The following is a 24,369-nucleotide window of genomic DNA, read 5'->3' on the forward strand; positions in this document are numbered from 1 at the left end:
AACACTTCCATGTCAACTTCTTAAATGATGGAAAATAAAGATGCAGTCCTTTCATATTTTGGCCACTAGATGGTGCCAGATGCTAAGATATAACACACTTAAGTTACATACCAAATATGTGACCGCTACAGTTGTAAACCCTGTTACACCACTTTTACCTACAAGTAAGCCTATAACAAGGCTTATCTGTAGGTACCTTGAATATCTCCTAAACTTACACAGTTTAGGAGATATTTAGTATATGCACTGCTGCTGACGTCATCGGCGCATGCGCACTGAAGAAATGGGCCGCTGGTGCCATTTGTTCAGGAGTCGTGTTGTGACCGGCGACTCCTACGCGCATGCGCTGGAGCCACAAACCTGGACGTAACTGCGGTGGAATATGTCCATGCTGTACTCGAAGGGCCGATGCTGATCCAGGGCATCATTATAAGGTAAGTATTTCATAATGAGCTAGTGTGCGATGCATACTAGCTCATTATGCCTTTGTCTTGCAGGGTTTGTTTTTTTTCCCAGAGGTTTACAACCTCTTTAACTGCTTGACGACCAACGCACGCCGATGTACGTCGGCAGAATGGCACTGGCAGGCAAAAGGGCGTACAGGTACGTCCCCTTTAAGAAGCAGTGACACAAGCGCAGGCACGCCGCCGGAGGCGCATCCGCCACGGTCTCCATGACCGCGGGTCCCACAGACTCAATGTCCGCCGGGTGCCTGCGATCGTGTCACGGAGAGGAAGAACGGGGAGATGCTTATGTAAACAAAGCATTTCCTGTTCTGCCTAGTGACAGGACAGTGATCTACTGCTCTCTGTGATCGAGAGCAGTGATCACTGTCCTGTGTGTTCAAGCTCATCCCCCCCACAGTTAGAATCACTTCCTAGGACACACTTAACCCCTTCACTGCCCCCTAGTGGTTAACCCCTTTACTGCCAGTGTCATTTACACAGTAATCAATGCATTTTTTATAGCACTGATTGCTGTATAAATTACAATGGTCTCAAAAATGTGTCAAAAATGTTCGATGTGTCCGCCATAATGTCGCAGTCCTGGTAAAAATCACAGATCGCCGCCATTACTAATAAAAAATAAAAATGCCGGGCGTGGCTTAGCCAGCGAGCGAGATGGCAGCACACTAGAGGAGCTCCTGTGGATAGACGCAGCCAAAAGCACACTACCCGGAGCACTTGGATCGGGAGATAGGCAGACTGACTCACCAGACCCCTCACCTCAAAACACGCCGTACCCCAGCCTCGGCCTCTTCCAGAAGCATCTCGGAGTTCCTGAAAACTAAACCCGCGGACCGCGGCAACGTGAAGGAACCCAAGATGGCGGGCGCACAACACGAGGAGGACGAATACAGCGAGGACTCGCAATCCGCACTGGAGGACACAGGTAGGAGTGGGAAACGCTTGAACAAACCCCTAACCTACTCTGATATGTCTGTTTTTGCTGCAGACATTAAAGCAACGTTCTCAGCAGCCATCACAGACCTGAAGTCTAACCTGCTAGTACTCTCAGATAAACTGGAAGCAGTGGAAGTGCAGGGAAGACATAGAGACAGAGCCCTCCTCAGACTAGACAAAATTGCTGACACACATGTCTCACATTTCATTGAAATGAACCGACATATTGAGGACCTCGATAACCGAGGAAGAAGGAACAATATAAGGGTGAGGGGGGTCCCTGAGTCAGTAGATAGTGACCAAATAATACCTGCCTTGAAGCGTGTTTTCAACAGCCTCCTAGAAAGGCAGGAGGACTCAGACATAGAATTCGTCAGAGCTCACAGAGCACTCAGAGCCAGAGGCCCAGACACAGCTCCCCCAAGAGATATAATATGCTGCTTGCAGAGCTTCCCCCTCAAGGAAGAAATTATGAGGAAAGCAAGGAGAAATGAACACATAATCTTTAATGGGGCAAACATCATGTTATACCAAGATCTCTCACAGATCACATTGAGAAATCGCAGGGCGCTTCGACCCCTCCTAGATAAGCTGAGAGAAAAAGACATACGCTACACTTGGCGTTTTCCTTTTGCCCTAGTGACCACATTTGCCGGAAAACAGCTTATCTTGCGCACACCAGATGACCTCCCTGAATTCTGTGCTGCACTGGATTTAGACCCAGTTGACCTTCCCGAATGGTACCAGGAGTTCTCCGTGCCTCCCCACACTGGAAGCCCGCCCAACTCCCCGCTATCCACACCTGAAAAACAACTTTCTAAAAAAATGAAACATGGAAGGGGAGGGGGCTCAACAAGGGGGACTCCCAACACTCGCTCCACGCTGTCTAGATTCCGCAACCTTAACTAATCCAGTGAATTTTACCCCGGATCCTCTCTAAGAATTCACCTTAATAAGGATTTAACAATAGAACTGACCACGATCACTATCTATCCCCGAGACTTCTCGGTCTTGTGAGAATCCAACCAGCCCTTCATCTACGATCGCAGTTAACGACCAAAGCAGACGTAACCGTTCAAAGTTCTCATCATAAAATTGGTTCTATGCAGTTATGGCCTAGAAGCGACATACCACACTATCTACATGTGAAGGGACGCTCTATGACACTGACTCCAATCGGAGCCACAATTCCACAAGATGTTTGATACACCAACTGTTCAGAGTTCTCTGCAGTTAAATCAAGATAACTTTGAAATACCATAGGCCACAGGCCGATCAAGCAATTTGGTGTTCTCTATTTTTCCAGTTTTTTCTTTTGCATTTTTACATACAACCTGAATAGTAGATGTTGACTCTAGGGGGTAGGCCGTGACCTAAAGTGAGACTCATTAACCAGGAGCTACCCACAGTTGTGAACCCAGGAGAGGGATGCAAGAACAAGATATCTCCCTTGGATCCAAACACAGTTAAAGCCAACAAGAGGCTGCGTCGTTCATTTTTTCTCCGTTTTATACTTGTTTTAACAGTTCTCTAGTGTACAACAAGTGCTACTTTTTGAGACTTTTATTTTTTTGTTTTATTTTTTTTTTTTACATTTTTTCGCTCGTTGACCTCCCACGCACCCGCAAAAGTGTACCGGAGCTGAGTCTTCTTGACTCTGATACACTACTTAACTACTTTAGCGTGGTGATTTAACTAACTAAAGTAAACACAATTACTCTGTTTGAAGGTGTACCCACCTTGTGTTACCTTATCTTCTCATAGCTTCTCTTCTTTCTTACTTTTATCTCTTTGTATACCCCTTCCCCCCACCCTCCTACCAAACAATACTATATTAAAGTGGAGATTGGTCGTTAACTGCCACATTAGAATCTTTTACAGGTCTTACGCTACGACTCCAGATATCCATACCTTCTGATGGCCTACTCAACATTGGGGAAATCCCCCAAGGTGATTTCACATAACATACGAGGTCTAAATATCCCAGAAAAAAGGACATCTCTCCTGAAGGAACTGAAAAAGGGTAAGCCTCACTTTGTTCTCCTCCAGGAGACCCACTTTAAAACAGGCCATGTCCCCAGACTCACCAATAACTATTTCACTGAGGCATACCATGCAACGAATAATAACGCTAAAACCAAAGGAGTCTCAACTCTGGTGAGTAGAGATGCCCCATTTACCCTCAGCGAGAGTCTGGTAGACCCAGAGGGTAGATACCTATTTCTAAAAGGTCTATACTACAACAGACCCATCACACTAGCAAACGTATATTTCCCCAATTCAGGACAAGTTACCTTTTGCCAAAAAATAGTACATGAACTGACAGGGTTCGCATCAGGATTACTTATAATGGGAGGTGATTTTAACGTCCCATTAAACCCAGCAGTTGATTCCTCTTCAGGGAAATCCTGCATTAAATATAGTGCTCTTAAAAAAATTAAGACCCTTCTTAATTCCCTACAGCTGGTGGACACATGGAGGTTCCTCCACCCCGATGACAGAGACTTTTCCCATCATTCAGTCCCACACAACAGATATTCCCGCATAGATTTACTGTTCATAACCCAGAGAGATCTACCTAATGTTACAGACGCACAAATAGGGGTCCAAGTGCTCTCTGACCACGCACCCATATCTCTACAAATAGACCTAAACACACCAACCCCTAGATCAAACATATGGAGACTTAACTCGTCACTTATTACAGACCCAGAACTGACACCCAAAATAACTACCGCACTGACTGATTACTTTAAAAATAACACCACCACCGAAATGGACCCAATGACAATCTGGCAGGCACACAAATGCTGTATCAGAGGAGAACTAATTAAACTAGGATCCCAAAGAAAGAAAAAACAAGAACAAGAAATAAATACACTGATAAACAAAATACATAAGTTGGAAAACAGTCATAAACACTCACTTTCAGTGCAATCAGCCCAGGAACTGCTTGACACCCGTAAGACACTACAACAAATCTTTGATCGCAAAACTAAAAGAATGCTATTCTTTAAAAAAGCAATATTCTACGAGACTGGTGACAAAACAGGCAGAATACTAGCCAGAGCATTGAAAGAAGCTAATTCAAAGAACAACATTAATGGGATTAGATCTCAAAAAGGAACACTAGATGTTACAACAGAGGAAATAGCAACACACTTCCAAAAATTTTACTCACAATTATATAACCTACCCACACAACACAAACCTCACGACATAAAGGTAAACAGACAACAAGCAATACAAGACTACCTCACTGAAAGTGGGCTTCCCAAACTCAGTGACACAGAGACCTCCTCATTAGAAGAAGAAATATCAGAATTAGAAATTAAATTAGCAATAAAGGACCTCAAAGCAGGGAAAAGTCCGGGCCCGGACGGCTTTACATCTATTTACTACAAAACATTTGACCAAATCCTAATACCCCCCCTACATAGAGCTTTAAATGCTCTATCTTCAACCTCCACCGCACCAACCGAATTTCTAGCTGCACACATTACTGTAATACCAAAAACAGGGAAAGACCCTACTGACTGCAAAAGCTACCGACCCATCTCACTATTGAATTTAGATTTAAAAATTTTAGCAAAAGTAATGGCAAATAGATTAAGGCTCATCCTACACTCCATTATAGGCCCGGAACAGGTAGGCTTCATGCCCAATAGAGAGGCAAGGGACAATGTGATCAAGGCCCTTCTACTAACACATGCAGCTGCCAGAGGGGAATGCGAGGGCCTTCTCCTGTCCACAGACGCGGAGAAGGCCTTCGATAGAGTCTCTTGGGACTATATGCTAGACACATGTAAATATGTGGGGCTGGGTCCAAAGATGATGAAATGGATCTCAGCTCTTTATGACAAACCGTCAGCTCAGCTGAAAATTAACGGTACGCTTTCGGAGAGGGTCTTGATCACAAACGGTACTAGACAAGGATGCCCATTGTCCCCTTTACTATTCATCCTTTCCTTAGAACCATTTATCAGAAAGATTAACCTAGATAACTCAATTACAGGATTTAAAGTGGCAAATAAGGAATACAAGACCGCGGCGTACGCAGATGACTTGCTATTCTTCCTGACCAACCCTCACGTAACAATCCCTAACCTGATGAAACAATTCACACTCTATGGATACTTGTCAAACCTTAAAATAAACTATACAAAATCTGAAGCGATGAATCTATCCCTCACGGACGAATCCCTGACCAAAACCAAAAACAACTCCCCCTTTAGGTGGGAAACTGAATCCCTCAAATACCTGGGAATTAATTTGACACCAAAAATAACACTCCTGTTTGAACGTAACTTTCCTGCTCTACTGCAAGAAATAAAAAAGGACCTAAAAAAATGGCACAATAAATATTTTTCATGGTTTGGGAGGGCAGCAATTTTGAAAATGGTTATTCTCCCCAGACTGCTTTACCTACTCAGATCACTCCCAATTAAGATCCCTCAGGTGTTCTTTAGAAACTTACAATCCACCCTTATCCAATTTCTCTGGGGACACAAAAAAGCCAGAATCAAATTCCAATTACTAACAAGACCAAAAAGATCAGGGGGGTATGGGTTTACCAAACTTCTACAACTACTATATGGCCTCTCACCTCACAAGGGTGATTGACTGGCACTGTCACACGGATTCCAAAGACTGGGTACCACTGGAAACCTCCATACACCAAACCTCACTGAAATTCTCCCCCTGGATACCATGGAAGATTCAAAACCCAAAACTTAAAGACCACCCACTGACAGGCACCACGCTCAACATATTCCAGAAGGTAGTAAACACCACGACTTTGACCTCAGTCCCCGGCCCACTCTCACCGTTGATGGACAACCCTGATTTTCCCCCAGGAATTGGTAATAAGACCTTACAGACACCTGAGGTTAAACAACCACTACTCGCCACAAACTGTATTCACAAAGGCAACATTAAAGACATCAACTCACTAAAAGTAGACAGTGAACTACGACATTTACCCACATGGTCATATTTGCAAATACGCAGCTACCTCACCAGTAAACCTAGAAAAACGCTTTGTTTTAGGCAGCTATCAGAACTAGAAGACATTTGCCTAAAAGGCACACAACTAGATAGAGCAACCTCAATCACATATAGCTGGCTACAAAAGACAAAAGATCTAACAGACGACAGATTTAAAGCCGACTGGTCCAAGGCCCTACAAATAGAGTTCACTGACAAACAATGGAACGCAGCCTGCATTATGGCACATAAATGTTCCATAAATACCAAAACACAAGAAACGTCATACAAACTCCTGACACACTGGTACAGAACACCTGATAGGCTTTCGAAATGGTTTCCTCACTCCTCGGACAGATGCTGGAGGTGTGGGGAGGCAAAAGGCACTCTGATTCATATCTGGTGGGAGTGCCCTATTCTGAGAGAATACTGGGACAAGGTCAGGGATCTAGTGAAGCTAATCACGGAGACCAGTTTACAACTAGACGCACCTTGCTGTTTACTCCATATTTCAAATTTTCCGCTTCGACGCTACAAAAAATCACTGACAAAGAATCTACTCAATGCGGCTAAAACCTTAATTCCACTTTATTGGAAAAATAAGAAACCTCCTTCCATACAAACCTGGTTAAAAAAGGTTGATGAAATTTGCCACATGGAGGACACCGTGGCGCAATCCACAGACAAAGCGGAAAAGTACCAAAAAACATGGTCTCCGTGGTTTGCTTTCATATTCTCCAAAACTTATGAAGAGCTGATGACACAATGAGAAATTCAAAATGAGGACATAACAAGGAAACATAAACCATGTATCAGTAATAACGACCACTCTCCACCAGACGAGACTTATAACATAATAAACAAATACCTAAAACAAGCAGTCTCAGACTATAATACCCCGTCCCAAAACCCCTCTCTACTTTCTAACTGTACTATCCTTTCCTAACTCACAGAATCAAAGTTGTTTATAATAGCAGAAATTACAGTGATATAATGAACATTATATGATACCAAATAAGATGATGTCATGACGCATTATAACTTAAAGGCTAGACAAACCAAATAAAACCCATCTGCCCAATACTACCTAGTAGTAACGGGATGTAACCTTCCTGCTTTAGGCCAGAAATATGTGTCCACGAAAACCTGTGATATATATCTTTTCCTATTTATGTGCCACATGACTTTGATTGTAAGCTGTACAAAACTTTTCAATAAAATCTCTTTGATGAAAAAAATAAAAATAAAAATGCCATAAAACTATCCCCTATTTTGTAGACGCTATAAATTTTGTGCAAACCAATCAATATATGCCCATTGCAATTTTTTTTTTTACCAAAAATATGTAAAAGAATAGATATCGGCCTAAAATGAGGAAAAAAAATGTTTTTTATATATTTTTGGGGGGATATTAATATAGCAAAAAGTAAAAAATATTGCGTTTTTTTCAAAATTGTTGCTCTTTCTTTGTTTATAGCGCACAAAATAAAAACCGCAGAGGCGATCAAATACCACCAAAAGAAAGCTCTATTTGTGGGGAAAAAATGGCGTCAATTGTGTTTGGGTACAGTGTTGCAGGACCGCGCAATTGTCAGTTAAATTGGCGCAGTGCCGAATTGCAAAAAGTGCTCTACTAAGGAAGGGGGTAAATTCTTCCAGGGCTGAAGTGGTTAAGAAGGAGTCAGCACCAATTTGGAGTGTTTTTTTCTCAGGAATTTTTTTGCCTTTGGACATATGGACTTTTTAATGATTTTTTTTATTGTTTTATGACACATTATTTATATATTTTGTTGCATTTATATTATTTGCACTTTATTAGTACTTTTGCAGTTTAGGATTATGCAAACATCAGTGCACTATAATTTTGGACTATTTCTATATGTTGTTATACAGTACTTATATGATTTGTTGTTTAGTAGTTATTTCAGCACATATTGTATATGATTGGAAATTACTTTATGTATTTCACTATTTGTCAGCATAATTTAGTGGATGAGCACAGAGAGTAGTTTAGACGAGTGCTACTCCTTTTTTCCTATATTGTTTTTTGGTATTTCACCAAAAATATGATAAATATGTGACTAATTTCCCAAATATTTTCCATGTCGCTGTAGTTTTTTATAGAATCTATAGGGAAGACGTGTTTTGTAATCCCACATGGGAGAACTGTCAGGGCTGACACCACAGATTGGGATTGCAGTTCATCAGAGGCAGCATTTTCAGCTCAAACAAGAAGTGAAGAGCACACTGGATTTCTACCGGGATTGGCAGGCATTTTGTCTGTACATTTAGTATTTTTCACCATACCAAATTTGTGGGAGATGTGCATGGGTTGCAGAGATGTACTGAAGGTGTTTTTTTTAATTAGCCCCTGACACATTATACACTTTAAGGTCCAAAATTTCAATAACAATTTCGCTCAGATAGTTTTCGGTTATCGTAATTAAATACTTTGTTCTTTTTTTTTCAGTGTTTTTTCAAACGAATCAAGAAAAGAAATTAAAAATGGTGAGTTATAAATAATTATGAAATCAACACAGAACTACAAAATACAGAATAGTTGATGAAAAATAATAATATGGTATAAATTATGAATCTAATTATTAAAGTAAAAAAATACCAGTTAACTTAAAAAAGATTATTCAAGCCCTAAAGACTCTATAAAAAATCAGTAAGGATGTACAATCACCTGGAGGTGCCTGATTATATAGAATAAATACAGAAATTGGATGGTGAGGTTCTGGTTCCTAATGTTCATAAGTGCCAACAATAGGTCTGCTGATGCTTTAAATGCTTAGTCAATATACTGATGAGCCATTATGGTAAATTGGGTCTTCAAGTAAAGGAAATCAAAGTTTTGCAAGACCAACAACTTATCATTACCAATAGGAATGAGCTGCCCTGGGTACAGTTTAGAGCAGTAGTAAACTCAAAATATAAGAAAAAAAAAAAATCTGTTCCCCCCCCCGCAAGTAAACGTCATAATGTGCTAGCATGCATTGCACACTGGCACATTATGAATGACTTACCTTAAAACGAAGGCCTTCAGCGGCATGCTGTCACTGCTGCCAGGGCTGTTATCTTCACCCATTCTTCCTTCTGGGTTTGGGGACTCCAGTCACTTGAATGGCTACGATGTACCTTCCGCGCATGCGCATGGGAGTCACAATCTTGGCCCAACATTCTCAATGGACAGCATACTTGAGTATGTCATCCACATTCAGAGCACAGTGCGCACGTGCCAGTGACATCACCGGGTGCAAAACATGCGCATATCTCCTTAATGGGGCACGTTTAGGAGATATTCATTTTACCTACAGATAAGCTTTATTATAAGTTTACCTGTAGGTAATACTGACAAAGTGGTGTTTACTACCACTTTAAGCGTGGTTTTGTAAAATTCAAAGAAGTTTTATGCCTAACCCAAACCCCATTAAAAATCCAAGAGAATCAAATCTAAAAAACACACACAGACCCATCTAGCTGTCTGTTTTTTTTTGGCAGATATTTGAAGGGGGGTCTGTGTGCTCTGTTTCTTTTTTCCATTTTTTTTAAAGCCAACAATGTATTGTCTTTTGCCGGTATTTTTAATTGTATAATTTTTCTTTGTAAATGTCAATTTTTCTGTAGCACATCTTACAGCAAGAACAAAAAAAAAAAATGTGTAGTGTTGCACTCCATGCAAAAAAAATGCATGAGGTCCACCAGAAAACCAATACAAGACCCTTAATACAAGCATGCAGCCTGGCTGGCCAGGAAAGGGGGTAAGAACATGCATCCCCCCGCCTAACCATGCCAGGCCACGCTCCCTCAATAGTGGGGGGGGTGCAAAGTTAAGCATGTGGGCAGGGCCAGGAGGTTGATACCCAAGTTAAAGGAATGACACACAGCATCTAGGAAACGGTTGAGCAGTAATTATATTGAAGCATTGTATGTAGAACAGATGACATGGCAAACAGCAATCTGTACTACTGCTATGGCTGTAGCAACTGTGGCAGAACATTTGAGGAAGGAAAGCAGTGACAGCAGGAATCCATCATATACAGAAGCAGTAGAAATGCAGTTCTATATATGATGCTCAGCTCCTGCCGAACAGAGGTCTAAATAGGCAAAAGTTTGGGCATTCTTCTGAATGACCGAACAGCCAAAGTTCAGTTTGATTTGATGGGTTATCCCTTATTAGCAAGTTCTCAGGAATATCCAACCTGTTTTGTGGGTACAGACCTATTGCAGGCACAAAGCAAGGAAGGTCAAGTAATCAAGTAGTAGTTGGCTAGTAAATTTTTTTTAAGGCTTGATACTTTAGGCTGAGAAGAATCTGAAAGGGGTAAGAGATTCAATGGGCTAAAAACTGCATTGATGTCAATAGCGACTAGAATAAAAATCCCTACACTGATGTTTGAAGGAGAAGGAGTGCCCTTGTATTGGTTTCTATGGCAGGAAGAATGTCCCATTGTTAGTGGTCATTGTGTGAAAAATGCCCTAATATCATTGTTGATGGAAGGAAAAATGCTCTAGCATTGGTGTCTGTGGATGAAAGAATGTTCCATCATGGTCAGTGGGTGGAATAAACCATGTCCCTTCATGTGTGTAGAAGGGAGAAAGAATGTCCCATAATTGGTGGTCATGGGGATGAAGAATGCTCTGGCGTTGTTACGCAAGGGAAAATGCACTACCCTCAGTGTCCATAAGAGGAAGAATTCCCTGGCATAAATTTCTATGGCAGGAACAATGTTCTGCCATTATTGGTCAAAGTAGGAATACTGTTCCTGTGTCAGTGGGAGAAAAATGCTCCAGGTTCCGTATCTGTAGAAGAAATAATGTCCCATTATCCATGGGATGAACAATGCCCCTGCATTTGTGTTGGAGGCAGGAGGAATGCCTTAACATTGTTTCCCATGGGATGAAGAATGATCCAGAAACAGTATCTGTTACACAGACACTCCCCATTCACTGTGTCTATGGGAGTGGGAATTCCCTGGTCTTGGTATCTATGAAGAAAGAATGCCTTGGCATCCCTGTCGGTGTTAGAAAGAATGCCCCAGATTTAGCGCATATGGGCAAAATAATGCCCTGGCATTAATGTCTATGTCAGGAAGGACATCCCATTAGCTCTGGTCTGTGTGTAAAGAATGCAATAATTTGTTTGTTAGTGGGTGGAAAAATGTGTTATTTGGTGTTAATAGGCAAAAACAATGCTCCATCGTTGATGGTCAGTGGGACGAAGAATGCCCCTTTATTTGTGTCTGAAAAAAGACTGACCCTTAGGGGTGTTGTGTCTGAGAAATGTTGCCTTGCCATCAGTATCTGTGGGAGGAAAACTGCCCTAATGTTGTTCAATTGGATTAGGAATGCCCCTGTATTTGTATATGAGAGAGAAAAAAATACCCATCATTGGTGGTCAGTGGCTGATAAATGCCCTGGTATTGGTTTATGTGGGTGGATGAATGACCTAATGATCATGTCCTGGTTAACTGTATCCATGGAGGAAAAACACCCTGGCATCAGTGTCTGTGGGAATAAGAATGCTCTGGTGCTGGTGCTTCTTGGAGGGGGGGGGGAGAAGTGTCCAATGTCTATGTCTATGGGAGAAAGAATGCCCTGGCATTAGTGTCCATGGTTGGAAAACTGCCCTGCCCTCCATGGTCAGTGTAAGAACAGTGTCCCAGTGTTGTGGGTCAGTGGGATGAAGTGTGCTCTATCAATTGTGTCAGAAGGCAAAGAATGCGCTAATGAGAAGAAAAATGATACCCCAGCTCCACTGCCGATATGGTGATCTATGAACTGTGGACCGGTGCTCTAGCCAGGACGTTCAGGCCCCAAAATGCAGTACTTGAATCAGAAAAGGGCTGGCAACTCGGATGCTCTTGAATAATAGTCCTTTAATTGGTTACATGGGTACACGGGTACAGGCTATGCTGACGCGTAATATCATGGGATTGACAATTGCCCAGAGTCAGTGTCTGTGGGAGGAAGAATTTTCTGGATTTGATGTCTGTGGGAGGAAGTATGCCCTGGAGTTGTCAACTATGGAACAATTTTCATTAACAATTCCATTACTTTAGGGCATTCTTTGGCCTTCCAACAGATTTGCTCAGGCATTCTTCATCCAATTGATCTGCAAGACTGGGGCATTGTACTTACACTGACCATGAATGAAGAGCAATTTTTCCTGACATGGACACTGTTGCCAGGGAATTCTTTCTCCCACAAACACAGACACTGGGGAATGGAATCCATGGGAGAAAGAACACTTCATCATTGGTGTCCTTGGGAGAAAGAATGTCTAGGTGTTGGTGTCAGTGGGGAACCCTTTCTTAGCTTAGGCAACTTCACCTGTCACACTCCATGTATACATTGCTGCAGCTAATACTGATTATGTAGGTGTCAGACGGGTGTAGAGATAGTTACAGGAGATCGCTCTGTTTGACAGTGCTGGCACAGGTCCCCTCAATCAACTGGAAAACAGCCCAGGTCTATTGGATCCAGAGTTGTAATGAAATCATGGGACACTTATTTATTTTTATTGATTACATTTTATAAATACCAACCTACAACTCATAATAATGTGTACAAATGTGTTTCTAATGTTATTTTTATTGAAGATAATTACATCTATTTCCAGAGAAAGAAAGTATATTCAAGGAGCTGTTGGAGAAGATGAAGATTGGCACTGAACAAACCTCAAAACTCACTCTACAGAAAGTCCTTGAAATTGGTCCAGAAAGTTTAATGACAGATGAGCCTTCTGATGATAATGCATTATGGTATTTTGTAAGAAGGTTAATGTCACTAAATGGGGATGCCAGAAACATAAATAAGTTTTTTATTAAATCAGAGGAGAGTGAGAGTAATAAGGATGACAGCTTTATATTCCTTTTTGAAAATGATTTACAAAATGATATCCACCCTCTTGATGTGGTTTCTGCTGCATTTCATTGCTCAGACCATTTCCTGCAGCAAGAAATGATATCTAAAATGTCAATGTGTCAGTTTGCTGTCCCTCTGCTGCTGCCTGATGTTGATGGCCCAGAATGCACCTTCATGCTGTGGGCAATGAGGGGCATAGTAAAGAAATGGAGACCTCAGTCATTAGCTGACAGCAAAGGATTTATAGAGGACAGCTTGGTTAATGTCCCAATGCCAACAATCTCATTTGTAAGACTGGGGAATTGTAGGCTATCCAAGTCAAAAATATTAAATCAGCTTCTGGGCACACCACAACACCAACATGAACATTTTATCCACAGGGATATGGAAGGTGGAAATGCTGCAAGGAAAATATCAGATGGGTTGGTGGAAATTTCCTGGTATTTTCCTGGTGGTAAAGGTAAATTTCCAGAGCCTGTGGCTTTTACAAATCTTCGAGGAAAACTTGAGTCTAATGTGAAGAAGTTTAACTTTCTGACAGAAATCTCATCAGTCATTGTGATTCTTACAGACGGTGTCAGTAAAGACCAATACGAGCTGTTAATGAAGTATAACAGCAACAATACTAAATATCTCTTGATAATTAGCCCAGACAACACCAGGATGATGGCGGACACACAGGAAAGACTAAAGCTCTTGACACCTGGGCTAAATTTAACCCAAGACAATGTTTTATTGATTCCAAGAAATGCAAACGAGACAACAGCTGTTTCGAAGCTTTATTCATCACTTCTGTCAATATTTCAAAATAACATCAAAACTCTAAGTCTAGAATCATTGGCAAAACAAGCCCCCAGACCTGGGATCCGAATAGATGAGGACTTTGAAGAATGTCAGAAAGCAAAACTGAAAGCAAAAGAAATAACAGATGAAATAGAAGATGTTGAGAAATACAAGAAAGAAACAATGAAACTACAAGCAGAGCCACTGAAAGAAATGGCCAAATTAGAAAAGGAGATGTGCCAAATGAAACAACAAGGGGATAGTAATGGGGAGAAATACAAATCTGGCCTCAGAAGAAAATGTGAAGTAATAAGACAAGACCAATGGAAATGTGACATTCCTAGTGTAATATCCAAATTTGTAAATGCAATCACCTCAATAAATACATCGGAAAAGTTCTATTTTTTACAGTGGTTAAAATTTCATCTTGATGTTGAGGCAAGAAAATGCCTTTACCCTTTACAAGCTCAATATAAAAAAATATGTAATTTGCCTGACAAGCAGGCAGAGCTGACCGAATTGGATCAAAGGATATCTGACAGTTCATTGGGAATTGAGCACTTTCTGAGAGAAGTGGGTCAGTTCTATGAAGCCTGGTATTATATGGGAAGAAGGGGGAAATCAACAGACATAAATTTTGAATGTCTTCCTAAAATAGCTGCAGATCTCCTCTTGGATGGGTTTCCTCTGGAGCTTATAGATGGGGATGCGTCCAGAATTCCCTTACAATGGGTAAAAGATGTACTGTGTGAGTTGAACAAGAAAGTCAAAGGAAAAAACAGACTGAGAGTAATAACAGTTCTTGGGGTGCAGAGTACAGGGAAATCCACCCTTCTGAACACCATGTTTGGGTTGCAGTTCCCAGTGGCCAGCGGACGATGTACACGAGGAGCCTTCATGACTCTTCTGAAAGTGAAGGAAAATTTCCAGGACGATTTAAGCTGTGAGTTCATTTTGGTGATTGACACAGAAGGATTGAAGGCTCCAGAGTTGGATTCTCTTGAGGGCAGCTATGAACATGATAATGAGTTGGCAACACTAGTGATTGGATTGAGTGACATCACCTTAATTAACATGGCCATGGAAAATACAACAGAAATGAAAGATATTTTACAAATTGTCATCCATGCTTTTCTTAGGATGAAAGAAATTGGGAAAAAACCCAACTGCCAATTTGTACATCATAATGTGAGTGACGTATCGGCTCCTTCTATGAACATGAGGGGTAGGAAGAAGCTGATGGACCATTTAGATGAAATCACCAGAACTGTGGCAGTTATGGAGAAAAAGACACAGTTTAAAAGTTTTTCTGATATAATGGAGTATGACCTAGATCACGACAACTGTTACATTGCTAGTCTGTGGCATGGAGTCCCACCAATGGCTTCAGTCAGCAGTGCATACAGTGAAAATGTCAATGAACTAAAACAAAATCTACTGAAGCTCATGAAAGACAGACATAATAAGACACAAAACATTAATGAATTCATGTTATGGGTATCTGACTTGTGGAGTGCAGTAAAACATGAAAACTTCATATTTAGTTTTAGAAACAGCGTGATAGCAAAAGCCTACAACCAGTTATCTATAAAATACTCTGAACGTGAATGGAAATACAATAAACTGATGTGTGAATGGTTAACCAAATCTGAGACACTGATCAAGAATCAGTCTTCTGAAACACTGGAAGCCAAAGCCAATGAGTGTAAAAAAGAAGCAGAATGTATTCTCACAAGAGAGGGGGAAGAGATTTTAGCTTGGCTGGAAGAGTATTTCAGTAAAGAGACAGATGGTGCCCAGCTAATAAAATACAAAACAGACTTTGTGATCAGTGCTCAAAACCTGATAAAAAGTCTTGAAACTTCTTCAATCACCAAACTTAATGAAACTATTCAGATCCAAAAAGATAACATCAGTGTACAAAATGTATACAGTCAGCAAATAGAAAGCATTGAACAGCAGGTCTCCAACTTTATAGAAGAGTGTAGACAGAGAAAACACGAGCCGAGCATTGCTGAATTAGAGAAGGAACTTGAAAGAATCTGGAATAATGCAGCGAAAAATCTAAAGGTAAGTAATCGGAAAGTGCGTGACATTGAGGGAGAGATGTTACTAGTGCTCACCAAGGACATGAAAGAAAGAGGTTCTAGTGTTAATGAAAAAATACAGAAGACAAAACATTTTCCCAAACCCAAAGAACAACAGGAACCATCATTTTGTAGTCAAAAAATCACAAGTTACCAATACAAGAAATTTAAAGGGGATTTCCTATATGAAGATTTTTTCCATAATGTGTTGCATAAATGTATTAATTATTCAAGAAAGCAAACACAAATAGATGTTGACTATGATGACACATACTGCAGGGAAATATTGAAGATAATTGATGAAAACTGTAAACGTGATGATACAAAGAATTATTTTTCAGCTGATCGTGAATTTGATTTGAAGTTGACCATTTTGGGACACGTTCTTGTTGATTTTCAGACGATGCATTTCACATTTTTACAAAAGAATGACCCCCGTGCTAGGCTCAATTCCATGAAACCACTATACTTTGATACATTCAAAAATGCTTTTCAGAAAAAAAATGAGAGCAAGAGCCTCGCTGAACGAGTCTGTAAAAACCTTTTTAAACCATCGCTAACTGATCATGTTTACAGAAAACTGGGAATAGAAGTTGTAGATGACATCGCAAATAGCAAAGATTCTGAAAAATACAGCTCTCGGATGTTTTTCCAGTTCACCGTTCTAGAGAACCTCCTGGAGGAAGACAATTTCAAAAGTTATGTGAACTATTCAAATGACTATAAAAACTTTGTAAAATCCTGGATAACTAACTATATTGTAAAGGAATATAAAAATATCAGTACTTTACAAGACAGAATTCTGTCTAATATCATGGGACGGGTAAGATCTAGTCTTAACAATCCTCCAGCTTTAAACCTTAAAGATGTTTCAGATTTTTTGTCCCATCTGTGTGAGAAATTGAACAGTGATCTGGTGTTACCACAGCAGACAATGAAGGCAATCATTTTTAAAAATTCGGCAACTATTGAGGATTTTATTGATTATATGAGGATCAGTCTGACAGATACAGAAGAAGAGATCCGAGCAGAACTGAAATCTCTGAGTACAGAAGATGTTCTTTCCAGACTTGTAGTGAAGCCTCAGGATGAACTGTTTAAGAAGGTGTTTGGGTGCGGGAAGCAATGTCCTTTCTGTAGAGTCCCCTGTGAGGCTGGAGGGACGGACCATAAGGAGCACTTTGCGTCCGTACATCGCCCACAAGGACTAGGACAATACAGATGGACCACAACAAACGTTCTTTTTCATGATATTTGTACTACCCTAGTGGTTGGCAATACACCTTTTAAGAATGAGCTCACAGAATGGAAATTTCATCCCTACAAGGATTATAGAGATTATTACCCAGATTGGACAATTCAACCTGATGAGAGTATTGAAGCTTCTGACTACTGGAAATTCATTCTCAAAAAGTACAATAAGCAGTTTGCAGCAGAGTATAATGCTAAACCAGCTGACTATCCTGAGGAATGGAACAGTCTGACCAGAGAGATGGCAAAGAAATGTCTCCAGAAAACCTTCAATATGTTATGAGACACAATGAAACATATGTCTCTCATCTAATATGTGTGCAATGCCCCTTTTATGAAGAAAGCCAGAATGACATTAATTCAATTATTCACATGAAAATCTACTTCAGGCTCAGACTTATGTTTTCATTGTGTTTCACTTAGTGCTTTCTCTTTCATGTTTATGTTTATTTGAAGTCCATTTAAACATATGGCCAATAGTTTGTGGACTACTGATAACTACACATATATTGGCTTGTTGGACATCCTATTACAACACCATGAGAATTAATAAGAAGTTGCCCACTTTCCCCTCTTCTGGGAAAAGATTTCACAAGATTTTGGAGGGTGTCTGTGGGAATGTGGGCCATCAGTGAGGTTAGGTACTGATGTTGATGAGAAGACCTGGCTCACCATCGGCATTCAAATTCCTTCTGTAGGTGTTCAGCAGGGTTGATGTCAGGGCTCTGTGCAGGACACCCAAGTTCCTCCACAACAAACTGGTCAAATCATGTCTTTTTTGTAATTGTAATTTTTTATTAGTGATTTTACAGTGTTACAAAGCAACCTTACAACAAATGAGCATAGCCATTTGACATATATTCATAAAAATAAAAAATAAATGAAAATAGAAAAAACTCAGAGAACAGAGTAAGACATTTATGTGCCACATGACTAGATGAATAACATTTAAGGGAGCATAATATATTACACATCACATGTACTGGATTAAAGATGTACCATGAAGACAGTAAGACATGGACAATTCCAATGCAAAAGGTATTAAATGTGGGAACTAAATCCCCTGGGGGAAGGGGGGTACACCAGAAAAATAAAGGAGGCCTAAGTAAATTGAGGCAAAACATTACCATCAGAAGAGTTCAGAGTAAGAACCCTTTCACACTGCCGACGCCCGAGCGTCAGCGGTAAAGCGGCGCTATTTTTAGCGCCGCTTTACCGTCGTTTTAGTGGCGCTATTCGGCCGCTAGCGGGGCAGTTTTAACCCCCGCTAGTGGCCGAAAAGGTATTAAATCTGCCCGCAAAGTGCCGCCGGAGTGGTGTTTTGCCGGCGGTATCGCAGCGCTGCCCCATTGATTTCAATGGGGAGCAGTGGTGAAGGAGCAGTGAGTTCACCGCTCCAAAGAAGCTGCTGGCAGGACTTTTTCTGAGGCCCTGCCAGCGCACCGCTCCAGTGTTTTGGGGTGCTTTTTGGGGCGTTTTGCAGGCTCTATTTTTAACGCTATAGTGCCTGCAAAACAGTGTAAAAGTGTGCAGTGTAAAAGGAGTCTGAATGCGTAAAAACCAAAGTGTGAACAATCCCATAGGTGCCATTTGTCATTGAAGAAGTCTCACTCCATTCTATGTATTGTCAAAAGTTGTGTCTGGGACAGGGGGTGTAGCAGACATCCTGTGAAACTGTATCAGTTGTTGAGCTCAAACCTTGTCTTTATGGAGCTTTGTGCACAGTCATCCTGGAACTGAAAAGGACATTACAAGACTTGCCACAAGGCTGAAAGTGCAGGGGAAGTCTAGAACCGCCATCATCCAAAAGAACATCTGTGAGGTCAGGTACTGGTGATGATGAATAAGACCTGGCTCACAAATGGTGTTCCAGTTCATCCCAAAGTTGTTCAGTAGGGTTGAGGTCAGGGCTCTGTGCAGGGCACTTGAGTTCCTCCACGCCAAACTGGTCAAACCATGACTTTATGGAGCTGGCTTTGAACACAGGGGCACAGTTATCCTGAAACAGAAAAAGGGCTTCTCCAAAGTATTACCACAAGGTTGCAAGAGCACAATTGTCTACAACGTGTTTGTATAATGCAATATCAACAAAAACCTTGACTGGAAATACCAGAAGCTTTTTGCCTTTGCCTGTATATTGTGGCTTTTAATTGCTAACACAATTATGAAGACTTTGATTCTGATTTTAACATGAATGGTCTACGTACAGTATTTGCTATTAATATACATCAACTGATCACACTTATGCAAATGCTGACAATGATGTTTATGCTTGCTTTCATTATTAAATCAAAACATAATATGAGATGACATTTGGATATGTGTGTACTATCCGATCATTAAATCACATGGCAGTTCTTGTTTCTGTGCTAAGAGTTTATATAGTATATTTTCTATAAGACATTTTTCTATTGCAATAAACTTTGAGTATTTACAGCTGAGCATGTATTAGCACAAACTGATATAATCATACAAATGTATCTATTCCCTGTGTATGAAATATAAAGACTTGTCAATATATACGTGTATGACTTTTTTTCTCAACACATTCATGACCTGTTAAAGTGGACCTTTGCTCAACTTTTACCAGTTGTATAATCGTGCTCCTCCTTTTTACACATTTGAAAATTTTTTTGGGAGGTAGCAAGTACTTTTATCCTAGAGGTACTTGTTTCCACATCCTCTTTCCTCATATTGGCTAGAATAGTAGTGTGCTGGATCCACAACCCCCACATCCCCCCCCCCCCCCAAGCCTCCTGGGATCACATCACACTGTCGGGGTCTGGCAGTGACTGATCAGATAGCTGCAGCCAGATCCTGAATCCAGGATGGCAGAACAAGAAGAAAGATAGTGGGGAAGATTTGAAAGAAGATGGTGCTTGACTTTTTGGGCTGGAGAATATGTTTTTTAAAAGTCAGCAGGGAAGTTCATCTTTATAGTGGACCTAGCATTAGAAAGATCTTCATGCTCACTGCAGCATGCTGAGTAATGTGGCTCTGAGGAAGAGGGGATCTCCCCCTGAAACATGTCAGTCATCTGGAAGGTCCTCCTACTTGCTGTGAATAGTCTGGGTGACCTTGTCGCTTTGTCCCTACTATGGACTTTGATATGCTTCTATCATTAATGTGTTTGTGAGTATACTTCTTTTCATACATTATTTAAGATACCACTTGGGTAATGCGCTAGGTTGTTGCACCCTCTTCATCTTTGTTTACAGTGTTTCTCCCCAACTCTCAGAGGGCAGCAATACCTTTTGCTTCTTTTTTGAACCACCGAGATTCCGTGATACATCCAACACCATTACACCACCCTTGTACTTGCTGAGTAATGTGTCAATGTAATACTTCCCGATATTTCTTACCTTCCACAGAGATCACAGTACTCCACCCCCGACAATGCCTTCATCTGCTTTTCTATCCAGAAGGAGAGCACCGGCGTTCCCCAGTCATCATCTAGAGTCACCTTCTGGATTTAGCTGTGTACATGGGAAAAAAGGATTGAATGAGTTCAGACAACTCTATCAAAAAACAAATGGATTTTGTGGGCACAACACGAGACAATAATTATCTAAGATGATAAATCTTTATTACAAAATACATAGTTTTAAAAAGACATAGACATACATAGCACCCTACTGACCAACGGAATCAACAATACCCAATATGGTAAACATGGAGATTTGGATATAGATAGAGTCCTTGTGGACACATATAGTGTACAAATTGTATCGATCGGGTCCATAAACTCCTCCATGAACTCTTGTCATGGAGGAGTTTATGGACCTTATTTATCTATACAATTTGTACAGTATATGTGTCCACAAGGACTCTATCTATATCCAAATCTCCATGTTTACCATATTGGGTATTGTTGATTCTGTTAGTCAGTAGGGTGCTATGTATGTCTATGTGTTTTTAAAACTATGTATTTTGTTTTTGTTTTTTTTTTATTTGATATATTTTTTATTAAAGTTTTCAAATATACATACACAAAGACAAAAGGGAAAAGATCCTTAGACATATACCTATAACATAGTCAAATCTACATTGCCGTGTATAATGAAAAGCCGTTAAGATGTTACATTAACATGTCCCGACTCGATTTCCATTTGATCCATAAACTGTCCAGGTGCTCTTGGGGTCGGTCAAGGGGGGGGGGGTGCCATCCCCGTCCGGGGGGCACAACTTCACCCCGGGGTAGGGGACAACAGCCCCCTCTCCCCCCCCACCCCATCCACCACAACACCTCTATCCATATTGTCAACTATATCTCCAACTATACAACCCCTTTCCTTACCCCCCACCCCTTCCCCCCCTCAACCCACCTTGTGAAAGTGTATAACCGTTCTTGTCCTTGTACAATTATTATTTATGTATAGTTTCCTCATCATTCCCTCCACCCCCCCTCGTCTTCCCTATTCTCTCTCCCTCTTTCCAGACTGATCTAAATGTTTTTGATCCAGCCGCCTAATTCTACTGTGTCTTCCACTTAGTTCTATTCTGTCCTTATCACATCTTCCCTCATGGTTGGCAACCCATTTTATCTAACCATGGCTTCCACAGCTTTAAGAATCTATCAAAATTCCCACGTCTAGTAAATACCACTTTTTCCTTCCACACTGTTGCATCTACCACCTTAACCCATTCTTCGAGTGTTGGTGGCCTCACTGATTGCCAATGTTGGGCAATTAATATTCTTGTCTGATGTTTACAGACTCTCCGGTTTCCCTCCATACTTCCCAAAACACATAGAATACCTTCCAACTCCAGCTTGGTCCCGAAGGTTCCGTTTATAACCTCTAATATCCCCGCCCAATACCTAAATCGTTTTGGACATCTCCACATCCAAAACTATGTATTTTGTAATAAAGATTTATAATTTTAAATAATTATTGTCTCGTGCTGTGCCCACAAAATCTATTTTGTTTTTTTGATAGAGTTGTCTAAACTCATTTGAACCTTTTTCTAAATAATAGGATGTTGGCATAGTGGGGGTTCTCCCTTTCTATAGCTGTGTACATGCTGGTGCTTGCACTGTTCACCTTTATAACGTATTAAAGTGGACCTTAACCACCTTAAGACCATCCACAGTAGTTTTACTGTGGATGGGCAGGCTCAGCAACATGAATATATGTTACATACGCATTGGTCCCCCCCCCAGGCACTTAACAGGCCACTCCTGAAACCACGTAAACCCGTAACAGCAGATTACGGTTCACAGTACAAAGTGGCCGGGGGATCACATTATATCAATGTGTACACAACTGTTATGAACGAGTTTCATTCACAACAGTTGTGCTTTCTATAGTGATTGGTGGTATGGGGCTGAGAAGGTGAGTATAAGTGAGTGGTGGGCTGGAGGTTGATCTTTAGTTAGCAACTATGATCATGTCACTTTACCCCGAAACGTCAAAGTGATGGAGTTTGATGGATGGAGTTTGTTTAACCTCTTGCTGCCCACCCAGAGTACATGCGTCGCCTATCACATGTGCACTATAGCTCCCCCTTTTGGTGCACAGTAGTACGATCCAATGACCACTGGGTCACATGACTACATTGTCAACAAAACAGTCATAAATGGCTTCCATTCATGACTGTAATGTGATGCTGTGGTTGGCCCACAGCTATCACATGGTATCTGGCACCCTGTACCATGTGATTAGCTGTAGCCAATCACAACATGTCAACAGAAAGCAAGCTGTCATGATTGGAAACCCATTCATGACGGTTAAACTGATTGCTGTTACAGTGATAATCTCTGTAACAGCAACCATAGTGTACAAAAAAAAATCCCCCCTCCCCCCCCCCCCCCCCCAGAGTAGTACAGTGTCGCTATGATGAAATAATGTTAAAAAGAAAGAAAAAACATTTTATTTATTTTTTTTTTACACATACTGATACCAAACGGACAAATGTTGATGGGACACTGATACACTGTGACATATGTTTTTTGCACTGGTACAGATGTTCATGGGACACTGGTACAGATATACACAAAATAACATAAATAGCCTGTGGGACTTTATATGAGGCACAACACACTCAATTGTAAAATCAATAAGGTAAAGGTTTATTGGTAAATACAATTGATTGGTAATACAACAGATCAACAGTGACAAATGTCATATAGTCAAGCAGATTAGTCAATATATACATATTAATTCTATAGCCAGGTACAATGTTACAAAAATTGGACAATAATAGGTGTGAAAAAAACAAAAAAGGAGGCCAGGGGTAATGCCTATGAATAAAGTATTCCAGATTGGGTAATGTATGTGGATGCAGTATCACATCCAATCACAGATCAATAACTGGAATAAAAGCCAAATACCTGTAATCAATACCTATATAGAGCAGGGGTGTTCCTATAGACCATGGCATATATGAAAAAAAGGGGGGAGACCAAAGGGGCCAGAGGACAGGGTCAATCAATGAGGAACACACTGGCCATAGATTCATTCAAATAGAAACAATTTATTGTCATATTAGCATAAAAATGTTTCCACCCACATAGTAAAAAGTAGAACCAACCTCCACCACTGAAAAAAATGACAGTGCAAAAGGACAGATACACCACCTGGTACCCCCTCTGTACATGTATATATCCCCATATAATAAATGAATACACTGTGTCCTGCTAAACCTGCTCCAGGGAACAGTATGCAAACCAATGAAGGACAACAGTGAAGTAATAAAAGGAAGTAATAAAATGAAAAATATATGCAATGCTGGATGACAGAATTGAAACCACTGATACAGTAAACTTGCCTCCCTCCCCTCCCCCCTGTACACAATTGTAGCAGTCCCTACCTACACTCCGAGGTAATGGCCTTTGTCCTAGATGAATAGTTTGATCTGGAAATACAAATGGCTTTTTCTATAGATCAGACAAATCAAACTCAGGATGATGACACCCTTAGAAAGCTGTTTAAAACCATAAGTAATTGACTATCAAATATTTAAACAGGAAATGGGATGTATCCTCCCTT

At 40.7% G+C, this 24,369-nt stretch overlaps 1 protein-coding gene across 1 annotated transcript in view; it reads left to right on the forward strand.

Moving 5' to 3' along the window:
• The window catches only part of LOC141147859 (interferon-induced very large GTPase 1-like), a 60,323-nt gene extending 40,425 nt beyond the window's left edge, over nt 1-19,898 (forward strand). Inside the window, exons 2-5 of the mRNA XM_073635027.1 lie at nt 1,265-1,392; nt 1,456-1,670; nt 3,285-3,426; nt 13,015-19,898. Of these exons, the coding sequence (XP_073491128.1) occupies nt 1,265-1,392; nt 1,456-1,670; nt 3,285-3,426; nt 13,015-17,663 (5,134 nt within the window). The 3' untranslated portion in view covers nt 17,664-19,898. The remainder of the gene's footprint in view (nt 1-1,264; nt 1,393-1,455; nt 1,671-3,284; nt 3,427-13,014) is intronic.
• Nucleotides 19,899-24,369: the final 4,471 nt, after the last annotated feature.

This window comes from Aquarana catesbeiana, linkage group LG06 (genome assembly GCF_042186555.1).
Source record: "Aquarana catesbeiana isolate 2022-GZ linkage group LG06, ASM4218655v1, whole genome shotgun sequence".
Taxonomy (NCBI): domain Eukaryota; kingdom Metazoa; phylum Chordata; class Amphibia; order Anura; family Ranidae; genus Aquarana; species Aquarana catesbeiana.